At 44.1% G+C, this 24,432-nt stretch overlaps 1 protein-coding gene across 3 annotated transcripts in view; it reads left to right on the forward strand.

Annotated features, from left to right (window-relative positions):
- NDFIP1 (Nedd4 family interacting protein 1) overlaps positions 1 to 24,432 on the forward strand; it is a 57,439-nt gene that overhangs the window by 17,783 nt on the left and 15,224 nt on the right. The window contains exons 2-6 of one of the 3 annotated variants that reach the window (XM_053289970.1): positions 8,162 to 8,243; positions 13,175 to 13,305; positions 15,615 to 15,702; positions 16,655 to 16,779; positions 20,555 to 20,621. In XM_053289970.1, the coding sequence (XP_053145945.1) occupies positions 8,162 to 8,243; positions 13,175 to 13,305; positions 15,615 to 15,702; positions 16,655 to 16,779; positions 20,555 to 20,621 (493 nt within the window). Of the gene's footprint in view, positions 1 to 8,155; positions 8,244 to 11,900; positions 12,022 to 13,174; positions 13,306 to 15,614; positions 15,703 to 16,654; positions 16,780 to 20,554; positions 20,622 to 24,432 lie in introns of those variants that run through there. The other 2 variants (XM_053289969.1, XM_053289971.1) reach the window with 2 other exon arrangements.

A 24,432-nucleotide genomic window follows, 5' to 3' on the forward strand; every position in this document is an offset into this window, starting at 1 on the left:
CAAGGCAGAAGCCAGACTGGAAAGGATCTAAATATCAGATTCATCCAGGGCTGCCTGGTGCTGGGACTCCACCATGTTCTTCAACAACTTGCCTGAGAAGCGGAGGTTAGAAACTGGTCGAAAGTTATTTAAATCATCTGGGTCCAATGAGGGCTTTTTAAGGAGGGGCCTAATGACTGCCTCTTTCAGCTGAGGAGGCACCATTCTCTGCTTCAGAGAGGCATTCGCCACCCCCGCTACGCATGGACCCTCCCTAGCAGCCTTTACAAACCATGAAGGGCAAGGGTCAAGCACGCATGTGGTAGGCCTTAGACTTCCAAGCAGCCTGTCCGCCTCCTCAGGCAACGTAGTCTGAAAACCTTCCAAGACCAGATGGTGCATTGGCAACATCCAGTCCTGGTGCTGCTAAAACCTTAGCATCCAAGTCAGAACAGATATGAGTGGTTTTATCCACAAAATGTAATGCAAATTGATCACAGCAGGCTGTCGTGGGTTCTGTTTGATGGCCTTTGGGGCTCTCACATAGAGGCCCCAAACCACTTGAAGAAGCTCTGTTGGACGATATTAAATAGATGCGATGGTGGCAGATAAGTAGGATTTCTTCACTGCCATAGAATAGGCCCTAACATGGGCTCTAGCTTGTGCTCAGTCACATTTATTCTCAGTTTTCCACCAATGATGCTCAAGCTGTCTACCAGTCTGCTTTATAGTCTGCAACTCACATGTATACCAGGGAGTCTCTTGGACTCGGCAGATTGGGAGAGGATGCCTAGGTGCGACCATGTCAATCACCCAACTCATCTCCTCATACCAGATGGAGACCAGGGCATCAATTGCCCACTCTCTCAGCAGGAAAAACCCCCAGAACCATCAGCAACCCAAAAGCTTCTGAGGGCAGCTTTTGCTGGTCCTCCACCCCTTCAGTCCAGTCTTCACCAGACAGTCATCCATCCATGACAATGGTATTAAGGCCTCCTGGACTATCCACATGGTAGCACTGTCCACCACTGAGCCAAAGACCAAGTCAAGTGTATGGCCTGCCACATGCATGGGACCAGAAATCAGTTGAGTCAAACCCATGGTCATCATGGAGAACATGAAGCTCCGAGCTGTACCAAACAAGGCAGCCTCAGCATGGACATGAAAGTCTGCCAAAACTAACACCCTCAGGGTCCTCAACGCCACATCCAAGACCACCTCAGGCAGGGAGACTGTTAGTGGGGTGGGTACTAACAGAATCCCAACTTTGTCTCGTGATCCCATCACTGCATGCAGGCACTTGAACTGATCAGAATTGCAGACAACGCATCAGGTGAGGCGGATGGTCTCCTGATGAACCAGGGCAACCCAATCTCCCCACCCACCCTGCCTTAGCTGATGCTGCACCCAGAAACCTGGAGGACATGGCTGGGAGAGGTTGATCTCCCCCACCCCCTTCCAACCAGATCTTTATGATGTGGTTGTGATGCATGCCAGGTCTGCTCATCCAGGATAACCTCCTGGGTGGCTGTGGTCTTTGCATTTATGACCCTGGCATTTAATAGCACCAGCTTCAGGCAAGGTGGGCTGCTGGGAGAGTTACTGGGGTCTCCTTGGATAGGTGAAGGGCTGGAGGATAGCTTTGATATAGCCAGCACACTTTCCCCTCACCTGCCATGTCTTGCTCCCACCACCATATCACCCTCTGCCAAGGACCACCTCAGTTGGAAGGACCTCCTCCAAAATAACACACACACCCCAGACATATGTCGCAAAGAACAACACCTTAAACACTCCTTTCTATTAAAACAGAAGCAATATTCTAGATAAACCCCACACCCCTTAGTACTTTTTCCCATGGTCACAAACACTACCAGGGATTTTATTGCAGGGGCATTGCTGATCAGCTAATCTGGTAGGCTCTGTGCGGCTGTTAAAACCCCAAGCAGTATGCGGAGTGGTGCTCCCATCAGTTTCTCTCTCTTGCTCTTTTATGGAGGCCTGGAGGTACCTGCGTAGGGGGTGGAGCAGATGGAAACACTCAACAATCAGGAGAGGGCTCCACCCAGCAGCAACAGGACAGGAAGTTGCCAACACATAAGCAAAAGTAGATGATAGCATGCCACTATGATCTTCTATAGTTTCAATCCTACCCCCACTCCCGCCCACATGTTATGTTAATTGACATAATTGGAACTTGCTTTAGGAGAGAGCTGCTTATTTTCTACTTAAACACATATTTAAGTATATTTTATATGTCAGTTAAAGTATATGTCCACATTTTTTTTAAAAAAATTCCCCAGTGGGTCTCATCATTAAAGTCTCAACTTCTTTTGCCCTTTCTCTCTTCCTTGTATCAAGTATGCAAAAGTAGCAAATGCTTGCCTTTATTAAAATACTCCTCCACTTCAGTGTAGCCACTAAGCATATCTTATTGCAAATAGCTGTTTTCAAGCAGGAGTACTCAAACTGAAACCACTTTGAGAACCATTTAATGGCCACATGGATTACATACATTGTCCATGAACATAAGCACAAGTGTGGACTTCAATGCAGAGTTTACTTGGTCTGCATACCCTGTTGCAGTAGCCCCTCCTATGTTGCTTGAGAAAATTAAAATCTAAAAGCAGTTTTTGCTCTGGTGTGGAGAAGGGGACGGCATACGAAATCTCACTAGGCATACCAGCTATGCACTTCAAATAGCTCTTTGTATCCTAAGCTAACAGGTGGCATACAAACTGACGATTTAAAATCCATTTTAGTTGATTTTATTGTTTTAAGAAATTTCTCATTTTAATCCTACTCCCATGTAGGACTCCTTACTCCAGAGTAGTCCCACTGGTAGGTGCACCCCAACTTTTCCAGATCACAGAACCTCAATGCTCTATAATAAAGAGCCACGGTGTAATCCTGTGTCTCCCTGCCCGTGTCTTTCTCGGCCATTCTGGGCATGCGCAGAGTGCATGCCCAGAACGTCCGAGAAAGATACGGCCGCAGAGACACGGCAGCCATGTTGGGGCCAGGAGGAGGAGAAGCGGCGGGCGGAGGAGAAGCGGCCGCCACCAATGCAGGGAGGAGAGTGCAGGCAAGGCGGCGGTGGCCGCGGCGGGGCGACTGGCCCCGATGGCGGCGGCCGCCGCAACGGGAGTGCAGGCAAGGCGGTGGCGGAGCCGCGGCCTCGGCAAGAGGTGGCGGTGGCCGCGGCGGGGCGACTGGGCCCCGATGGCAGCGGATGCTGCGGCGGGAGTGCAGGCGAGGCGGCGGTGGCCGCGGCGGGGCGACTGGCCCTGATGGCGGCGGATGCCGCGGTGGGAGTGCGGGCGAGGTGGCGGTGGCCGCGGCGGGGCGACTGGCCCCGATAGCGGCGGACGCCACTGCAAGGAGACTGGGCCCGATGGCGGCAGCCGCCACGCCAGGGAGACTGGGCCCACTGGCGGCGGGGGCCGCGGCGGAAGGACTGGGCCCGCTGGCGGTGGTGGGGGGCGGGGGCGGTCTACTAGCGCCCGTTAATCTAACGGGCTTAAAATTACTAGTAAGTTTATATTTTGCTTTAGGGGAGTGCAACAGTTACTCCTACCCCAAGCATGATGCCCTGTATTGACCGTACAACTCACTGAGAATGTGAGTTGGTAGCTAAGAAAAACAAACACCATCAGACTGTTGTTCCTAGTATGAATGGTTGGACAATCACAGTGAAGCTGGCAATGGCAGTAACATTCATCACTTTTAAAAAATGGCAGTGGACATCTGTGGTCTCGTTGACAGCTGTGCATTCTCACGAGGTGGTCTAGATTGTCAACCATATTCTCCATCACTTTAGAATGCAAAATATGTGTGGCTTGCTTTGCACTCTTCCAAAACTATATCGTGGTGCATGGTTGCTAACAAAAGAACCGCCTTGCCCTTCTTGGGAACATATGACACCAACATCGCCTATGCATCAAAGCCAAATACAAGACAGCAGTTTGCATTGTGAATGTACATAGGAACATAGGAAACTGCTATATACTGAGTCAGACCCTTGGTCTATCTAGCTCAGTATTGTCTTCACAGACTGGAAGTGGCTTTTCCAAGGTTGCAGGCAGGAATCTCTCTCAGCCCTATCTTGGAGAAGCCAGGGAGGGAACTTGAAACCTTCTGCTCTTCCCAGAGCGGCTTCATCCCCTGAGGGGAATATCTTGTAGTGCTCACACATCAAGTTACAGCTCTGGAGGTATATCTGGCTTGTGTTTCATAGTGACTACATAGATCAACACCTTGCTCAGCCTTTGCCAGCTCTAGTCTAGTATAAAGGTTATGCCCACCACATTCATCCATGCGTTGTTCCATGGCTGCACAAGTGCTGCACACTTGTCTTGTTCCATGGAAGTAGGGATGCCCCACACATGTTGCCTACAGTCTCTGCAGCACTTCACAATTGGCATGAACCACGTCAGCCACAATTAGCAAACCAAGATGTGCTTTCAGTTCTTTTAAGTCAAAGGGCTTCCACATTTGTGTGTTTGCTCTTTTTCCATTGCATGCATGCATGCTCACTCTCCTGATTGGTGTGCTTGAGGATAATGCATAAAATATCTTCTGTTACCTCAAGCATGATAGTTTCCTCTATTGTGTGTCTGAATGTTTCACATGCTGCCCTTGCATATTCATGTATGATGTCTGCATTGGACCATTGATGAACTGGTCGTGGTGTAGACCATCTCTGCCATTCCTGCCTGTCATGTAATGCATGACCTCAGTATCTGCACTGGCATGTGAGTGGGGTTCATCATCCCATCTCTACATCTTCCTGCTCTACCCCACCTCTTTTGTTGGGCTGTATCCCACTAGAAGGAACAGATAGTACCTTTGATAGTTGATCCACTCAATGAAGATGAGATGTTGCAGATGCTGCCTGTTCTGGTGACTAAAATCCCTGCTTCTGATCAGATGCTTTGAAATGATTTAGTCATTCCAAATGATGACTAGACCTGATGTTCTGTGAGGGGCTGGCTTCATGTAGAAACACTGACTGTCATCCTGACTAATGAAGTGCTTGTGTAACAAATCAAACTTTGTCTGTAACAATTACAGACCTGTTTCTAACTCCCCTATTTGGGCAAGGTGATAGAGCATGTGATGGTGTCTCAGCTGCAGAGGGTCTTGGATGATACTACTATTATAAATATTTATATACCGCTCTTTAACCAAAGTTCTCAAAGCAGTTTGCATAGGAAAATAAATAATACATAAATAAGACGGCCCCCTGCAGTGGTCCCTCAATTTTTTTTCATCTCTGTGCGGAATGAGAGGAGATAAGATCGATAAGCTCTGTTCGCGAGCTCCTCTCTAATTTCTTTAAACTTGGTGAGCACTCGTGGGGGGGTGGCGGGGCGGCAGGAGCCTTTCCTTCTCTAATCTGCTCACGGGGGGGGGGGGCGGCGGAAGCGGCGGTGGCTGGGGCGGCTGGTTTCCAGCGCCCCAATTTTACCATAGATTACGGCCACTGGCGGGGGCAAAGAGGCGGGAGGGGTAAACAAGCCCTCCCCGCCCTAAAATGCAGGCCCCCCTTCGGTGCTGGTCCGGACTGCTCTGGACCATGCACGTCCCTATCTCTTTCCTCAGCAGGGATATGGGTTATCTAGATCCCTTTCAATCTGGCTTCCGTCTTGGATAAGGGACTGAAACTGCCATGGTTACCCTAGTGGATGATGTATGCCAGAAGCTTGACGGGGAATGCATCCCTGCTGGTTCTGCTGGACTTCTCAGTGGTGTTGGATACTATCAACCATGGTATCCTACTGGACTGCTTCTTGAGTATGGAGATTGGAGGCATTGCTTTTGAGTAGTTTTGGTCCTTTCTCATTGGGACAGTCCAGAAGGTGAAGTTGGGGAACTACTGCTCGGCTCCTTGACCATTGGCTTGTGGGGTCCCGCAGGGTTCAGTCTTGTCTCCCATGCTGTTCAACATCTACATGAAACTGCTGGGAGATGTCATCTGGGGACTTGGACTGAGTTGTCAGCAGTATGCAGATGACACTCAGCTCTATCCCTCCTTTTCACCTGATCCTAGGGAGGCAGTGGATGACCTGAATCAGGAGCTGGAGGCTGTGATAGGCTGGATGTGGACTAATAAACTGAGATTAAATCCAGACAAGACGGAGGTGCTGTTGGTCAGTAGGAGAGCCAATTGGTATGAAGGGATTCGACCAGTTCTGGATGAGGTTGCATTCCTCTTGTAAGAGCAAGTGCACAGCTTGTGAGTACTGCTGGACCCAGCTCTACTTTGGCATGCTCAAGTGGAGGCGGTGACCAGAGTTGCTTTTGCACAGCTTCGGCTAGTGCAACATCTGCGTTCCTTTCTTGAGAAGGCAGATCTGGCCACAGTTACTCATGCCCTAGTCATAACATGGCTGGATTACTGTAATGCACTCTGTATGGGGCTGCCCCTGAATAATAATTGGAAACTGCAGGTAGTGCGAAATGCAGCAGCTAGGATTTTATCTGGAGCTGCCTGTTGGGATCATATTACACCCATTCGGAAAGAGCAGCACTGCCTACCAGTTTGTTTCCATGTCTAATTCAAGGTGCTAGTTTTGACCTTTAAAGCCCTTAATGGTTTGGGCCCTGGATATCTGAAGGACTACCTGCTCCCAAGGGTTTCTGCCTGCTTGACAAGATCATAGGTGGAGACTCTGCTCCATGTGCCGATGGTGAGGGAGGCTCGGCTGTCAAGCAAGCAGGACAGGGTTTTCTCAGTCATTCCCGCCAGGCTTTGGAATGCTCTCCCAGCTGGCATCCACTCCTCAGCCTCTATCACCATTTTTAGTAGAGGTAAAGATGTGGCTCTTCACCTAGGCTTTTACACGAGAGTATCAGATACATTATGTGAAAACTCAGCTCCCTTGAGAAGTCCATAATGCTGGGAAAAGTTGAAGGAAAGAAAAGAAGAGGACGACCAGCAGCAAAGTGGATGGACTCGATTACGACAGCAATGAATGCACCACTGAGAGACCTTAAAGGCCAAGTTGAAGATAGATCATCCCGGAGAGAATCTATCTATATGGTCTCTAAGAGTCAACACCGATTTGATGGCACTTAATCAATCAATAAATAGTTTTTACTGCTGCTGCTCTGTGTTTTGTGTATTACTGTTTTATATAAGATTTTAAACTTTTAAATAAAGATTATATTTATATTTATATTTAATATCTATACTTTTGTATTCTAATTGTGCATTAATTATATTGTAAACCGCTTTGAAAAGCAATATAGAAATTGAACAATACATAAATAAATAAAGTTATGCCAACACAAAAAAGTCACACAGTTCAGCTTTAAAATGGGGATTTTCAAAACTGAGCAATAGTGCTCTTGTGCAAAAGTTCCCTTTAAAACCAATGAGGTATGCTGCAGATCTTGCAACTGTTGAGCAAGCATGCTTGCAGTTGTGTCACACTAGCTGGGTATGCAAGCTCCTGACTTGGCACAAGTAGCTAACACAACAGCTTTCCACAAGTGCTTCATTAGTCAGGATGTCAGCCACTCTTTTTTGCCCAGTTTGCTCAACCATCCCTGGCTTTTCAAATGTTCTGGATATTTCTAGCCCAATCCTGAGCATGTTTACACTTAGTCCAAGGGCTTCCTTCCAAATAAATGTGCATAGTGTATAAAGAAGTGATCTTGCTAAACATCCTTGTGTGTGCACACAGGGTGCTAAACCAAATTCTGTCTCATGTCTCAAAGCAGATTGTGTTCTGCAAATAAAAACAGGATTATGCTTCCCACTTTTGTTAAGGCACTACATTGTTGGAAATGAATACATTTTAATGGTTATTGCAAGTAGTTAATGTGTATGCTTGTTTAGGAAAAATATGAATTTCAAAATGGAAAACAATTTAAATCTCTCTTTTCCCCCTTGATGAGTTAAATCAGTCACAATTCAAAATTACTTTTTGACTTGTACATAAACTATTTCTAGTTTATGCAGTCACAGTGGAAATTAAGCTGATTTATTTTTATTTATCATATTTGTAAGCCTCCTGATATATAGATCTCTAGGTGGTGTTCATACAGCAAAAAGGACAACATAAAAACAAAACAGTTTTAAAATGTGTTAAAGTTTTTGACTATGCATTATAATGAAACTTATTTCATTTTGTTCTTGCTGCATTAAACTAAAAATGTTTCTGTTCAGTTGCAGAATGAGGAAGAGCCTGGTGAGAATCTACAGGTTGTAAATGACTTCCCACCACCTTACAGCAGCATCTCCGGGGAGAATTCAGGTAGAAAAATTAACTTGCTCACTGGTAGCTTATATTAGAATATCTTTGCTAATAATTGGAACTAGCTGAACTGGGCACAGAGCATCTGCGCCTCTAGTTCTCTTCTCGGCTTTCCTCTTGCCCTCCCCCGGCCACCGCTTTTCTCTTGCCCTCCCTGCCCGATGGCTGTTGCTCAGCTGTTCTCCTGGCCAGCAGTTTCTTTACTTCCACTCGCCCGTCCCCATCACTATCCGGCAGCTGCTTGCGAACTCTTGCGAGAGCTGCCACAGATGGGAATAGTGATGGGTACATTTAAGAGGAATATATAGATAGAAGATAGATTGTATATACACAGCCTAAGACATGTGAATGTGTAAAACCTTTCCTGTCAGGCAGTGCTAATCTTGCATTGCACATGGCTCTTGTCATATACAGGAAGGAAGGCCAACTCTGAGCGGTGAAGTTCTGCAATCTGAGCTAATTTTATAATGTATCACGCTTGTGGCTGTGAAGCCTTGCCACCAGCAGTGCATGTATCAAGGAGTGTGTGAGAGACAGCAAGACACTTGAGCTTGCTTTCTCCTGCTGCTGCTTCCTGATACAAGTGAGCTAACTTGGAGGTTACACAATAACACTGTGAACACTAGAACTTGACTTTCTTGTATGTCAGGCCTAAAGCTCAGCTGCTTAATCACATTGTTCAGGCCAGTGTTTCTAGCCCAATATATTGCAGCTGAGCTGTTGCTTGTGCAGTGTATTTGAAAATACTGGCTAATTATTGCTTGCTGCTTGCAGAGTATATCTTTCTCCAAGCTTTCATTGTATCTCCAAGGATTCTGCAGAAATGTCTCAATTGATCTCAGCGGTCCTGACAGGCTATGATCATCCTGTGAAGTCGCAAACCATCTGGGTTTCAAACTGGCACCTGGGAATATATTTGCATGAAGTGCAGGATTAATAGGATGAGTCAAAGCACCATAATCTGTTTCTAAGTGACATTCATTATATGATTATGTTCATAATTGATATAAGCATAGCTCTGACAATTTTGCATTTTGCAAAGGGAATTAACACTGATTGTCTGAAGAGGTTGTGCACAAGGGATCCCTTCTTAGACATAATCACACCTGAATAAGAGTTCATAATGCCTTGCTGTTACCTATAAATAAATAAAGCCGTGTTGCGTGGCTGCCTCTTGCATGATCATTTTGTTTCAAGCAGCTTCAAGACAATTTGCAGCATTAGTAAAATGATAAAATACCATAAAACAATATAATATATAAAGCAGTAAAACCACAAAATAAAAACAGTAAAGCCAGCGGACAAAATGGCAGCTGAAAGTTATTACAAGGGCCTTGAAGACCATTGAAAGCATGGGAATAAAGGATGGATTTTGCCTGGCACCTAAATGACAATGATAGCACCAGGCAAACATCTCAAACTCCATAATTGGGGGCTACCACTGAAAAGATTCCCCCTTCCAAGTTAGTCACCTACTTAATCTCATCAGGCAGATCCTGAAGAAGGGTCTGTGAATAAGATTTTAATTGGCCAGTGAGGGTGGCAAGAGGTACCTTTTAAAACTACTTACTGGCCATACTGCTGGCCCCTGCAAGCTGTGGGGAGCAGCGGCATGCCACCTGGCATCCCAAGTGGTGGCTGCCCTACCTGTGACACTCGCCTGCCCTCTGTGCATGCGCCACGGCCATTTGTGTGGTCAGCATGCTGATCACTACTGCTTGGAAGAGGTGGTTGGCTGGCAGGCCCTGCACAGGCTTGCTCCCTGTCCTCCAGGCAGCTGCCCCACCACCACTACAGCTGCGTGCTTCCTCCCTGCAGCTGGGAGGAGATGAGGCAGGCCCCACATGGGTTGCATGTGCACTCTTCACCACAACCACCTCCACATGTTAATTTTTCCCCAGCCCCACACCACCCTAGGGACAGCCCTGCAGATTGTATCCAGTTGCTGTATTCCAAAGACATTTCCAGTATCTCCAGGGCTGGCCCACCCATTAAAGTGAGCTCAGCAGCTGCTTGGGATGGTGACAGCCTGGGTCACATTGGAACCAGGGTTGCCGCCCTCTGCCCCTCCTCCCAGCCCCAGCCTGCCTGAGTGGCATGCAGGATGGTGGGCGCTGGGCAGGTGCTGGGGAGTGCGCACCTGCCCTCCTCACTGCCACCTCTACCCACCGCTTTTCAGCAGCAGTGAGGGTGGGTGGGTGATGGGGAGCATCTGCTTGCTCACCCAGCCACTCTCCTCATAACCTCCACCTGCCGCTTTTGCAGCAAGTAGAGTCAGCAGCAGCGAGGACAGGTGAGTGGGTAAGTGTTTACCATTGCCCAACTATCCTCCTTGCTGCCACCTTCACCCCAAAGCACCGGGTAGAGGTGGTGTGTAGGACAGGTGCCCGTTCACCATCGCCTGCCTGGCACCCACCCTCCTGCCGCCACCTATTGTGACCAGGAGGGTGTCCAGGTGGGTGATGGGGCAGTGGGGCGGGGGGCACATTCAGGCAGGTAAGAGGTCCTAGAACCAACCACTACAATTACTGTGCATGAAATCCACCCTAGATGGTGGTGGTAGCTGTGCAGCTATGTTGTGGCATAAACTCTACTGAACTGTCCCTTCTCTCACCCACCAACCCACCCACCACTCCCTCCTTCCCATTTCTCAGTGATTCATCTTTGTTTCTCCCCCATCTGTAAGAGCCTCTTGCCAACCTGGGATATCGCTGGTTGTTTATATGCAAGGCTTTGTAGCTTAGGAATTCCGGGAAAGTCACTGTTATAAGCAGTGGCAGGAAAAAGTTAATTTATCTTTTCCCTGCCAAGGGTGGGCTATCGATGCTGAGAAGACACGATCGCACAGAGCACGCCTCCTCTCACATTGTAGCCAATAGTTGCTGGGTGACTGATGTGCTGACGCAATGCCCACAGTCTGGCAACACGAGTGGAATGGAGATTGCTGGGCTGAGCCTTGGCGGACTAGGAAGAGGGAGGGGTTATTCTGGCCAGCAGTTGGAGGTAACGAAACTGGAGTTGGTAGATCATCTGCAGCATGATTCTTGGGTTCAGAAATTAACCACAGGTTTGTTTAACTGAGCTTTGTCACTACGTCTGAAGGGGGCCTGTGTGTGGCGGGTGGGGTGGGGAGCTAAAAGGGGGGAAAAGACTGGAATACAGTACATATTCAAGTTTAAGTCTAAGCTAAATTTCTTTGCTGAAAAAACTGGACTCAAAAAGTGCTTGCATTTGGCTGGATCATGTTTATAATACATTGCTCACAGAACACATCCCAATCAAATTAGTGAATGTTGCATTTCTTCATGTTCCATATTAAAATGTTAGTGCAATATACTTGTGGAAAGAAGAAGGTATAAGAGAGAGGGAGAAGAAAGGAAAGGGAGATTTAGAGGAGAGATGGAAAGACTGGTCAGTTAGCATTGAAATGTTGAACACTAAACTGTTACACGTGATCCAGTTAGCAATTTTAGTAAATGTTTTAATGACCTAGTTTGATCTCTCTCTCTTTCTGCTTACTGCCTGCTTATTCCCAGAATTAGTTTACAAAAATTATGATAACCTACATGGTGTTAACACTACCAAAACTTTTATGTAATTTCCATAGCAACAGCAGCAGGACAGTCGGAAGTTCGTGCTTCATTTTTAACGTGCATAGAGGAGTTGCTTTTAATGTGGATATTAGGTGTAATACATGAATATGAACTAAAACCTTTTTGTCTCTCTCTTTTTTTTCAATTGGAGGCTGCAGGCATTTTTCCTCCCCATCTGAGGGATTGTGGGTATTTTTAACAATTAAATACATTTTAAGATTTCTACAGATTAAATATTGTTTAGTTTATTAAACTTGGAATCTTCCTAGTTGGAAGGAGATGCATATTAAGGGAATCAGTTGGATATCTTCAGGAAATTATCCCATACCCTTAAGCATTCTTGAAAATCTTTCTTAACAATAACTTCTTTTCACAGTGCACATATTCTACTCTTTAATTTGTAGGCATGTCTTAGACTTCCATTTGAACTATTCTTAATTATCTATATATAAAAATAATAAAGTTGGATAACTCCTGTTGTCCTGTATTAGGACCAAGAGGGACCATTCTGACATAAATTGTAGTCTAAGAAGCAAAACTGAAATAGTAACTCAAGAGTTATCATGTACACAAAGCAATTTCCATGTAGAATTTTCAGTGGGAAATACATAATTTACAAAAACACCTGAATGTATATTACCATATCTTTTTAAAATGTTCATCTTGGGGTGGGTGTGGGTGGGTGTCAGTGTCTGTGCATTGTTTTCAAAGCTAGGTGCCATTTGACATCCTGAACCCATAAAATAGGTTTTTGGCTGGTTTTTTTTAAAAAAGTCTCTTAACTTGATGTCTGGACCATTCTGTGACATCAAAAACTGTCAATTTGAAAAATGAAAATCTTTACACTTTTTTGAGATAGAACAGTGAGGAGAACAATGTTGAATACACAAAATGTTTTTCATGTTTCCATTCATACACATAGAAGATTCTCAGAATCTGTGAAGATTCTCAGTATCTGTGATCTATGTTGCATTTTTGATTTCCCAAAACTTCAGTGTCATTGTTCAATTTGTACCTATGGTAGAATGACCATATTCCAAATGCTGTTGTCACTCTTGACTGGATGCTGCTAATAATCTATTTAATTTGCACTGCTATGTAATTGTCTGACTGTCCAACAGCATTCTGATGTGATTGCACCAAACATTTATTTATATTGTTTTCTGCCATCTTCACTTCTTTTATGGTTTCAGAATTTGGATTTTTTAAATGCAACCTTTTAGATTGTTTAACTCAGTTCATAAACATAGTGATCTTTGCCCATATAATAGGCCGTAACAGGTATTTAGTTATTCATACATAGCTTTGCTAATTGCTCATTTTCTTTTTCTCCTCCAGTGTATTTTGACTACAAAGATGAGGCTGGGTTTCCCAAGCCCCCTTCTTATAATGTAGCCACAACACTGCCTACGTATGACGAAGCAGAGCGAACTAAGGCTGAAGCTACCATTCCCTTAGTTCCTGGAAGGGTAAGTGTGTTTTGATGCTGTGGATCTTACAGAAATGCAGAATCTACAGAATTCTGTAGATCCATCTGCTGTGGATCTACAGAAATGCATCCCACCCCCTGCCCCCAAGTCCTAATGGGTGTATGAAAATGCACTAACTTTTAAAAAAACTTTCTCAAAGACTTATTTAATTTGTAAGTAAAAACATAAAACAGATGTTCAATGTTAGCAGGTGTTTTGATGTGACCCATCAGCTTTGGTGCTATACGTTAGTAGCTGAAACAATGCTCCTAAATACAATAACCCAGCATCATGACTCAGCAAAACTGACAGCAATTAGCCAATCCTGTGACAGTACCAATGTAAACCAATCCTGTTACAAAACCCCCAGTGTCTCATAAAAAGGAGGGAGAGAGTGGAAATACATATCCTCTCTCAATAGCCAATGAATTTCATCACTTCCCTCATTTATTCTTTTACGTTTAAAGTAGGACACAGCTGTTCTGTGTACATGGCTTCCCTAATCTTTCACTTTTCTCACATCTGCCTCCACAGCCAAAATGGATATCTTTGTATTCACTGCTCTACCTTGATGTTTTTCTTTAACATGCACTGCCCATGGTTTTGTTCTATCTTTATGCTGTATATCTGCCAAATGTTCCTCCTTGTATCTTTTTATCAAGGGTCTGCCTGACTCCCCAATATAAAACTGCATACATTCCATGCAAACCATTGTATATACCCCCACTTTTGTCTGACACTGTCCTTCATTGTTCTCATAAATCTGACATGCCTCCATTTCACACTTGTTGTCATACAGACTTGACTTCACTAAATGCTGTCTCAAGGTCATTGGGGCTGTACAAACGACATTAACTTCCAGGCCTGATTTCTTTATAATCCACTGTGCCTCCCAATTAAACTTCTCAATCACATATGGAATTTTGAGTACTGGGTATCGTGTTCTAAATTTATTATTCTTCTACTCTTTTATTGGTAATTCATGACCATTACTTTTCACTATTTCCTCTGCTTTATTCCTGAATAATTCTATGTTCTCTCGATGATACTCCCGTAGCTTTCTGTATCATACAGGTGGACCTCGTTATCCGTAGATTTATGTTTCTGTGTTAGGGGGAAAAGATACCGAACCTCGGCATACGTGAAAAAAAGAAAGAAAGAAAACCATGCCGACCTCACATATTTGTGGGTTGCAGATGGCCGGAAATGACTTTGGAGGTCATTTCTGGCCACCATTATCTTCAATGGAGCCACAAAATGGCTCCCTTGTTATTATTATTATTTTTAAAAATAGTGTGTGTGGGGGGGTGATTTTTGGCCAATTTGGGGGCATAGCATGACACAGAGGGAGCTGCAGAGCATGCTAAGAAGCCCCCCCCCCCCCGCAAAATTCTGCCAGTTGGCCAACCGGGCCGAATCTCCCATAATCCCATAGGCCCAATGACTCGATACTCACTGTTTCCATATCCACAGCTGCAGCCCAGAACAGAAACCCCGTGTATATCGAGGTTCTCCGATACTTTCCATGTCTACTTTTATCCCCTGTGGGTGTGCTGACCTACTGTTAATTATTATTTTCTTTTTAGTTGGTTTCAAGAGAGTATAGGAGTCACTTCCCTCATTTCTTCTTTTATATTTATAGTAGGACACCACTGATATAGCACCAAAGCTGATGTGTCACATCAAAACGTTTGCTAACTTTGAACATCTGTGTTATGTTTTTACTTACACATTAAAGAGGTCTTTGGGAAAGCTCGTGGAGTTATACAATCTTACTTATTTAAAAATAAAAGGCATCAATAAATCACTGAAATGCACTGAGGAGTCTCATGTGTGAGTATGAGTGTGTGTGTGTGTGTGTATGCATATATACAAAGTAACTGTAAGGCATCATGTAACCTGGTGCTGCATAATAATGCTTACCATAAATAATGGTAAGAAATTAATCAATTCAGCTTATAGCATTTTGCAAAAGTAGTGCTTTTAAGTGCTATCAGATCCTTTCCCCCTCCCCATATATATGGACACACACATTTTATTATGCTAGGTTTTAGTGATCTTTTACTTTGTCCACTATCTAAAGTAGAAAATATTTTTCCTCCTCATATTTATGAGGAATTCAGATACAACACTTTTCTTATTCCTCCATGAATTGCACTGAAAAGAAACAGGGGTGTTTTCTATTAATGATAATTGTTATGCAGTTTTTAGGAAAAAATCATGTATAGCTGTATTTCCATGCTGGTAATATAGTCCAGATTGGATTCAGTCAGACATTTACTAGCCATCTTGACCCATTTCTGTCTTAGGAGGAGGACTTTGTGGCACGGGATGAGTTTGATGATACTGACCAGCTGAGGATAGGAAATGATGGCATTTTCATGCTGACTTTCTTCAGTAAGTACTGGTTGTTTTTGTGTTTGTTTTTAAGGAAGAACAACAACTTTAGATATCGGAGCTGTTAGCAAGATTGAGTTACAGTTTTACTTTCATATTTTAAGAGAGTCCATCCATAAGATGTACACACACACGGTACAGCCACCACCTTGCTGGAACCAAACATGTCTAGGCCCAGTCAGTGCTTGAACAGGTGACTACCTAGGAACTGCATGCATGCCACTTTGAGTTCCATGATGGAAGAAAGGCAAGATATACAAGTAATAATAATGCAGTAGATGCCTCATCTGAATATTTATTATTGATTAATTGTGCAGGCATATGTCTGCTTGCCAACCTGGAGTGTGGATGTGCTCTTGCTGTTGGTGTTGGTACACAGCAGCAAGAGTGCAACCACTCTGAACCTGTCATTTTTGAGCAAAGAAGGCTCTTATAATTACTTGGGATGCATCATAGCAGCCCCCCAATCACATATTTAATAGACAGGTGGGTGTGGTGGATAAAGAGTGGCAGATGAGATTTAGCCACCAGATGGAGATGCTGTCTTTTCTCGTTCATGCTAAGGTTGCACGTTGCATAGGAAGGCTGAACTAGAAGAGTAGAGGGAACATTTTCATGTGCGAGAAATGGCCTATTTATGTTGCTGTGTAGCTGATGCCCTAAGGTTTGTCCATGGTTTCATTTCCAAAAGAGACATCCTTTCAGTCATTTTCCACAGAAGTGTTACTACATGTTTCTGTATCTAACCTGACTGGCTTCAGCAGTGTCGTTTAGCAGTGAGCAGGGTATTTGTGTTCCATGTTAATTGTACTTTTAAAGTTAACATTTCAAAGTGTAGTGTAATAGTTGGCACAAGTGAGAATCAGTTATTTGATTGCTGTGATTTTCAGGTTTACAAAGCACACTACAAACTCCTGGACAACTTCTGTTTTTTGTTTTGTTTGTTTCTTAGTGGCATTCCTTTTCAACTGGATTGGATTCTTCCTCTCTTTCTGCCTGACCACCTCAGCTGCAGGAAGATATGGAGCCATTTCTGGATTTGGTCTCTCTCTCATTAAGTGGATCCTGATAGTCAGGGTAAGTTGCAGCGTGGGAAAAGACTGCATAAGTAGGGTAGGGTGTTGTTCGATACATAGTTGAAAAAATAACTCGCTAGTGACTTATCTCTTTCTGGAATTCCAAAAGGTAAAGGTTGGGTAAAGCACAGTAATTGTATTTATGTATTGTATCAAGCTAGTCAGGGAATGAGACTTGATTAATCCATAGACCCTAGGCTGAACACTGATAATTCTGCAACTACCAAACCTGATTTCTGAAATTGTAATTGTGCAGATTTAGATATTAATTTATTTAAAAATATTTCTATCCTGCCCCTCCAGCACTGTGCTGCTCAGGACAGCTTACAGTAAAGTAAACTACAATGAGACAGCAGCAGATAATACGGCAACTAGGGTAAAATAGCCATCACTTGCAGCCATTTTGCGTATTTGTAGAAATTATATTGGGGGCAGTGTTTCCTGTAACAAGGATTCTAAGATATTGTTGTCTACAACTCCCAGCATCCCTACCTGCAAGGGCCTGTGGCTGGATATTATGGAAGTTGTAGTCAACAACATCTGGGAAACCCTGCTACAGGAAACACTAGTTGGGGGTACACAGTATTTTGGGAATCTCAAAAATGGAGAGGAGGAAAGGCCAGTTAATTAGGAGGCAAAGTCTGGAGGCTATGAAATGTGGTTGTCAGATGTATCAAATGCAATCTAACCTGTAAAATATCCATTTGGACCTCATATGTTTTGCGTGAGTTTGCAAAAGCCAGCATGTTTGAGTTTTCTGCAGGTACCTGAGAAAGAGAGAATGAAAATTGATGCTGTCATGATTAGGCATGTGCCTGTATCATTTTGGTGCCTCTTTGAGGAGGCACCGAAATGATTCGGCTCCCTGTAGCCGAAATGTTTCAGCGCAGGGTGAGTGGTTCCTTTAAAAGGAGGCGGGCAGGTCCTACCTGCCCCTCCTGGAAGCCTCCACCACCCCATTGCACCGCTGTTCTCAGAAAAGCATCCCCTTGAAAGCGACAGCCCGTGCCACTGTCTCCTTTAAACCACCTCGCCATGGCGATGGGATGCTTCCCCCAGCACCCCTCGCGTGGCATCAGCATGCAAATGGCTAATAAAAAGTTATTGCAGAACTAGAGTTGGTTTTGTTGACCTTTAGGGAAAGCCACTGCAGAAAGACAATTTGAATTACTGTGAAATAGCCCTCCAAGGGAGGACCACTGTAAGGCAGCTCTTGTGAGAAAGTGTAATGGGAGCAGATCTTTGGAGACTCTGCTATTTGATTATGTGGATCAAGGTGTCTAGAAGAAGGTGACTGAGAGACCAAAAGTATTCTTGTCTGGAGCCAGGCTGCTTGGATATGTTGATATAGGCCAGTGTTTTTATTGAAAGTCTTACAGCTAGCAGCCATTGATCCTAAGTGTGGCTCTCTGTTTGTTTGTTAAACCTGTGCAAAGTTTTTGCCAAAGCCAAATACACAGCTCCCTGGCACCATGTGGAGGCAAACACTCTCACTGTGAAGTGTTGTGCTTTGCCGAACACTGGTGGGCCTCCTTAAAGGGAAATGGAGCCCTCTTAAACCCCATTGCCATCTTGGAAAGCATGCATGAAGTGCTAGTAAGTACAGTAATTTCCAGTGCTTTCCCCATAGAGCTCCATCGGGAAAGTACTGGGAAATACCATACTTGGGCACTCTGTGTGCAAGTTCCACGATGGCGCTGGGACTTGAAAGGGCTCTATTTCTTTTAAAGGCTGCCCCCTGGCACTGGGAAAAGTGCAACCGTGCATGCAGGTCAGCATAGTGGGAAAGGGCTCTGAAATTGAAGGCTTTTTGCCTTCAGTGTGAGAGCCTGAGTGGCTTGAAGAATAGTGAAGATCACTGATAGAGGTAAATGAACAAATGCTGTGATGGAAATGTTTTGCTTGTGGCATATGTGAAGCTGTAAGGGATGCTAAATGTAATGGACCTGACCTTCAGAGAAGGGTATTCCTCATTCCTAGCTAGCTATGTAGCTAGCCATGTTTTTGGAAATAATGAGAGATTTTCTAAGAGATGCAAGTTTTGGGCAGTATAAAAATATGTCAAATAAAATAAATAAATAATACATTTAATTAGATTTTTATGGAAGATCTCCATCTGTAGCTGCTTTGAGCGTTTGAGGAAGAAAACCTTGCTCGTCTGCTTGAAGCATAACAGCCTGTACTTGGAATTTGTTAGATAAAGTTGTACAGCTGGCCCTTGTTATCTGTGGGGGTTCTGTTCTGTCCTACAACTATGGACCACAAGCTCGTCAATGGCGGGGAGGGATTAGGTTCCTAGAGCTTTAAAAAGGGCTAAAAGCAGGGAAGAGGCAGAAATAAGAGAAGTATGCTCTCCAGCTGTAAGGCAGTGCTCCCCAAAACTCCCAAATCCTACGATTTCCCACAAAAAAATTGGGGGAAATTATTATTATTTTTTTGAACGATCCACAAAATGGCTCCATGGTACAAAATGGTGGCCAGAAATGACATTGGAAGTCATTTCTGGCCGCCCAGGAACTGCAGATAGGTGAATTTTTCGTATTTTTAAAATTGTGTATAATGAGGTTGGGTCTATATAGCCCAGGTGCAAATACATGAAACCACCAGTGCTAGGGCTGTGAATAACAAGGGCCACGTTGTATAAGTAAAATACAGGGTTTTTACCTGTTTAGCTACTGTTTAGTGATATTATTCAGAGTTTCTCTACATGCACTGAAAATGGAGTGTCTGTGAAATGGAGGGGAGATAAAACTGTTTCTGGGGCACAGAGATATATTTGGGGGATTTCTTTTTATGGCGATGAAAAATAAACCATTGCCAAATAACAATGAACAATATATGAATATTGCAGAAGATATACATAGATAATAAATTTGTAAAACTGAAAACAAAAATATATTTAGGAAGGAATGATTTGATTGTCTGAAAGGATTATTCTAATATTTCTATGAAAAAGTTATTGCAGCTTAAATGAAATCTACACATTTGGAGTGGGGGTGATAGGTTGGTTGCTGTGAGGGTGACAATCTCATAGTGAAGTGCAAGGAGAAAAAATTAAATGACTGAATTGATTCTAAAGCAGTAGACATCCAAGAATTCAGAGTTGCAACTGGTCCTGTATACTAAAATAACTCAGCAACATCCTGACTAAGACTTTTATAAATGTAAGATATTCCACTCACACAAGAGGGGTGGGGTAATTTTTCTCAATTTCCCTCCCCTTTTCCTCTGCACCTACACCCCTAAAATGTGCCCCTGCGGGTCCTCAAACCACAATTTATTTGGCTGGGTTATGATGGAAGTGGTAATTCAACAAGAGCTAGAGAGCCAAGGTTAACTATCTCTGCTGTAGGTCAGGGCTGCACAACTTTGGCCCTCCTGCTGTTGTTGGACTACAACTCCCATCATTCCTGACTATTGGCCACTGTGGCTGAGGATGATGGTATTGTAGTACAATAACAGTTAGAGATAAATCTGCTTCTAAAAATGGCACATTGCCTGGCTATGTCTGCCCCAGGAGGATGGAAGTAGTTAACTCCTGAACCCTTTGTGCATTCTCACTGCACCTACTTGGAGGAAATAGTTCCACTTACTGCTGGCAGTTTACTATCATTGGTATATGAAATCATACCGGCAGTAAGCCAGTGACAAAATGCTAGTGAAGAAATTCCCACAGCTCTGTACTGATTGACCTTATTCATTGGGGCTAGGAGAAGCAGGATGGGGCCTAGAACTGATTCAGTATTTTAAATTCTATTTTACCTTTTTTTTTTTAGTTCTCTACTTATTTCCCTGGTTACTTTGATGGTCAGTACTGGTTGTGGTGGGTCTTCCTTGTATTAGGTAAGTTTAAGTGAATTTCAGATTCTTACCTTAGAATCATAATTAGTTAATCTTCCTGTGAGGAAACAGTATTTTGTCTTTAATATATGATGGGTGTATTTAATGTTTCAGAAACAGACATTTCTGCTAGTCTAGTCTGCTAGGTTAGTTCTTAGGCTGGTCACCTATGAATGGTACTTAACATCTCTGGCTGTTTTTGAGACATTTCTGTGCTGTGCAAAGGAATCCTGCCATCTAGTGGCCGCTTCATTGATTGCATGTGAAAAAGATTTATTTATTATTTATTTATTATGTTTTATGTCTGATATGTGCATCTCTAGGCGGTGTATAGAGTTAAAATGCAACAAATGTAAAACAGAGTAAAAACAATGAACATTTCACAAGATAAATAAATACAAGATAAAAACAAATTAAATAGTTTAAGATTAGTTTAAAAGCCTGAGAAAACAGGTGTATCTTGAGGGTCTTCCTAAAAACAAACAGAGATGGAGAGGCTCTTATTTCAACAGGGAGCGCATTCCAAAGTCCAGGGGCAGCAACGGAGAAGGCCTGTCCCTGAGTAGCTGCCAAACAAGTTGGTGGCAACTGCAGAAGAACCTCTCCAGATGATCTTAACAGGTGGTGGAGCTCATGGTGACGAAGGTGTTCTCTTAAATACCCAGGGCCTAAGCTGTTTAGGGCTTTATAGGTAATTAGTTGAACTGGTGCACAGCATCTGCGCTGCTAGTCTCTCCTTGCTGCTGCCTCCCCCTTCCGGCCTAATCTATTCCCCGTCGTTTTCGCCCGCTGGCCGCCTCCTTTGCCAGGGCCCGCCACCTCCTCCACCGCTCTCCCCACTCCGAGCCCCCATGCCCACCTCAACAGCCCCAGTTGCTGCGCCAGCCTCTGCCCGGCCATTTTCAGGAGCGCGCCGCTGCCCGCCCAGCCGGGCTCCTCTCGGTGGCGTGGCTCAGCTGCCCACCGCCCCTTGCTAGCCACCCCCAGCCGCTAGAGCGGCAACCCCTAGGCCTCCTCCTCTGGGCTTCTCCAACCCTCAAATGACGTTTCCCTCAGTCCCGAACTCTCGCAGCATATCGCGAGAGTTCCACCGCCAAATCCTGGGCACACATGGGCCCAGGAGAATTAAATATATAACCAGCACCTTGTATTTTTGCCCAGAAATCGACAGCCAGTGTAGTTCTTTCAGCACAGGAGTTATATGGTCTCTCTTAGATGTCTGTCCCAGAGACCAACTTGGCTGCCTTATTCCGGACCAACTGTAGTTTCCAGACTATGTACAAACACAGCTCCACATAGAGCGCATTGCAGTAATCCAGCCTAGAAGTTACCATCACATGTACCACTGTTTTGAGGTCATTCATCTCAAGAAATGGACACAGCTGACATATCAGCCGAAGCTGATAAAAAGCACCTCTGGCCACCACCTCAACCTGGGACACCAGGAAAAGGTTCGGATCCAGAAGCACCCCCAGACTGCGTACCTGTTCCTTCCGGGGGAATGTAAAGCCATCCAGAACCGGCAGATCAAAATTGTCTCCCGAGTTCTGACCCCGCACAATAAGTACCTCCATCTTATCTGGATTCAGCCTCATTTTGTTATTCCTCATCCAGCCAATTACTGCCTCCAGGCAGGCATTTAGGGAGATTATGCCATCTCCTGATTATGTTGACATGGAGAAATAGATTTGGGTGTCATCAGCATATTGATAGCACCCTGCACCAAATCTCTTGGTGATCTCTCCCAGTGGTTTCATGTAGATGTTAAACAACATCGGAGACAATATGGAGCCCTGAGGGACACCATAGGGAAGTTCAGATTTGGAAGAACAGCAGTCTCCAAGGGACACCATCTGGAATCTGCCCGTCAGGTATGAGTGGAACCCCTGCAAAGCATTGCCTCCCACCCCACAATCTCTTCAGATGGTCCAGAAGGATACTATGGTCAATAGTATTGAAAGCCACCAAGAGATCCAAAAGGACCAACAGAGTCACACCTCCTCTGTCAATTCCCAATTGTAGATCGTCCATCAGGCCGACCAAGGCAGTCTCCACCCCATAGCCTGCCTGAAAGCCAGTTTGAAATGGGTCTAGATAATCAGTTTCCTCCAAGACTGCCTGGAGCTGGGAGGCCACCACCTTCTCAATCACCTTGCCCATCCATGGAAGGTTGGAGACAGGCCTGTAGTTGCTTAACTCTGAGGGATCCAAGGCAGGCTTCTTGAATTAATTGGATTCAACTTCAGTTTGTTATCCCTCATCTAGCCCATTACAGTCTCCAGGCAGGCATTTAGGTAGGTTATACCATTTCCTGATGAGGTTGATATGGAGAAATAGATCTGGGTGTCATCAGGATATTGATAACACCCTACACCAAACCTCCTGATGATCTCTCCTAGCGGTTTCATGTAGATGTTAAAGAGCATAACAGCTGACATCCTGACTGAATTTACTTGAGGAACTTCCATTAAAATTAAAAGGACAGGCAATCTTAGTCATAATATTTGCCCAACTGCCAGTCTCAGGGCTCAAGTAGACATGATTTAAGATGCCCATGATCTGTGTTTTTGTCTGTTTTTATGGGGTGTGTGTATGGTGGGGGGTGTCTCCATGGGTTTTCTTTTACGTCAAAGCAGCCATGGGAAATCCTTATCACAGATCTATCTGATCACATCTAGCTTGGCCCTAGATGACCTTGAGAAATTTCAGAAACAATTGACCTCACTAATGAGATGAATGGTTTAAAAGGTCACTGGAGGGAAGAAATGGAAGGATCAAATCCCTTCCCTTTAAAAGTTACTTGAAACTACTATACTATAATATGAGGTTCATATAAAATATATTCCACAGATTAGAATGGGTACAAAGAAGGAATATATGGTTAAATAACAGTACCAAGAATTCAATAAAAGACAAGATGACTTCATTAGAAGATCAGTTATTTTAGCTTCTCTATAATTTTTCATTCCTACTTTAGTTCTCCTTTCACACCTTTGCCAATTGAAGGTTCTACCACCTTCCTAGCTAGTGTTCTGCTCCTGATATATTTAAAGAAATGTTTAAATGCAAAAGGGCCGCAAATTCTGAGAAAGCAAATATAATTTGATAAGATAAGCAAAGTAAGAAATTGAGGAGAAGATTGTTAAAGGTTCAGACACATACATTAGGAGCAGGATGCCAGCCTGGGAGGTGGTAGTACCTTTAGATGACAAAGGTGTGAAAAGAGAACTGAAGTAGGGTTTTAAAAGTGTCAGATAACCTAAATTAATTCTTTATATTAATCAAAAATCAAATATTGTATCAATCAAAATATGTTGGAAAGAAACCTGTGTCCGAACCATTGTTTTCAGGGAGGTCATATAAGAAGTTATAACAAACAGAGGTGACAAAGGATGACGTTGTAGAGCTACCTGATAAATTACACCTGAAGAAATGTCTTTATCGTAATAGTGTTCACTTGAGCTATTTATTATATATAATATATGCATGCAATAAACACATTGCCTTTCTGCCATGACCAATGCACCTGAGGTGGTTTACAACACTGAACAAAGATATTACAGAAAACTTAAACAGCACTGTTGTTTTGGGCATTGACATTCTTTTCATGAGTATTGGTCACAGCTGCCTGGCCTAGGCTCCTTTTTTCTTGGCTTCACTGCAGCCTGCAGATCTTTCAGTAGCCCCTGGGAAAGTGGTGGAGGGGCTGCCTCAATGGTCCCCTTAGGCCAGCACTGGACTTCATAGGAGCTGTAATGTGCTAGATGTAATGGACCTGACCTTCAGGAATAAATTGGTAGCAAACATTGCACCT

This window comes from Hemicordylus capensis, chromosome 2 (genome assembly GCF_027244095.1).
Source record: "Hemicordylus capensis ecotype Gifberg chromosome 2, rHemCap1.1.pri, whole genome shotgun sequence".
Classification (NCBI taxonomy): domain Eukaryota; kingdom Metazoa; phylum Chordata; class Lepidosauria; order Squamata; family Cordylidae; genus Hemicordylus; species Hemicordylus capensis.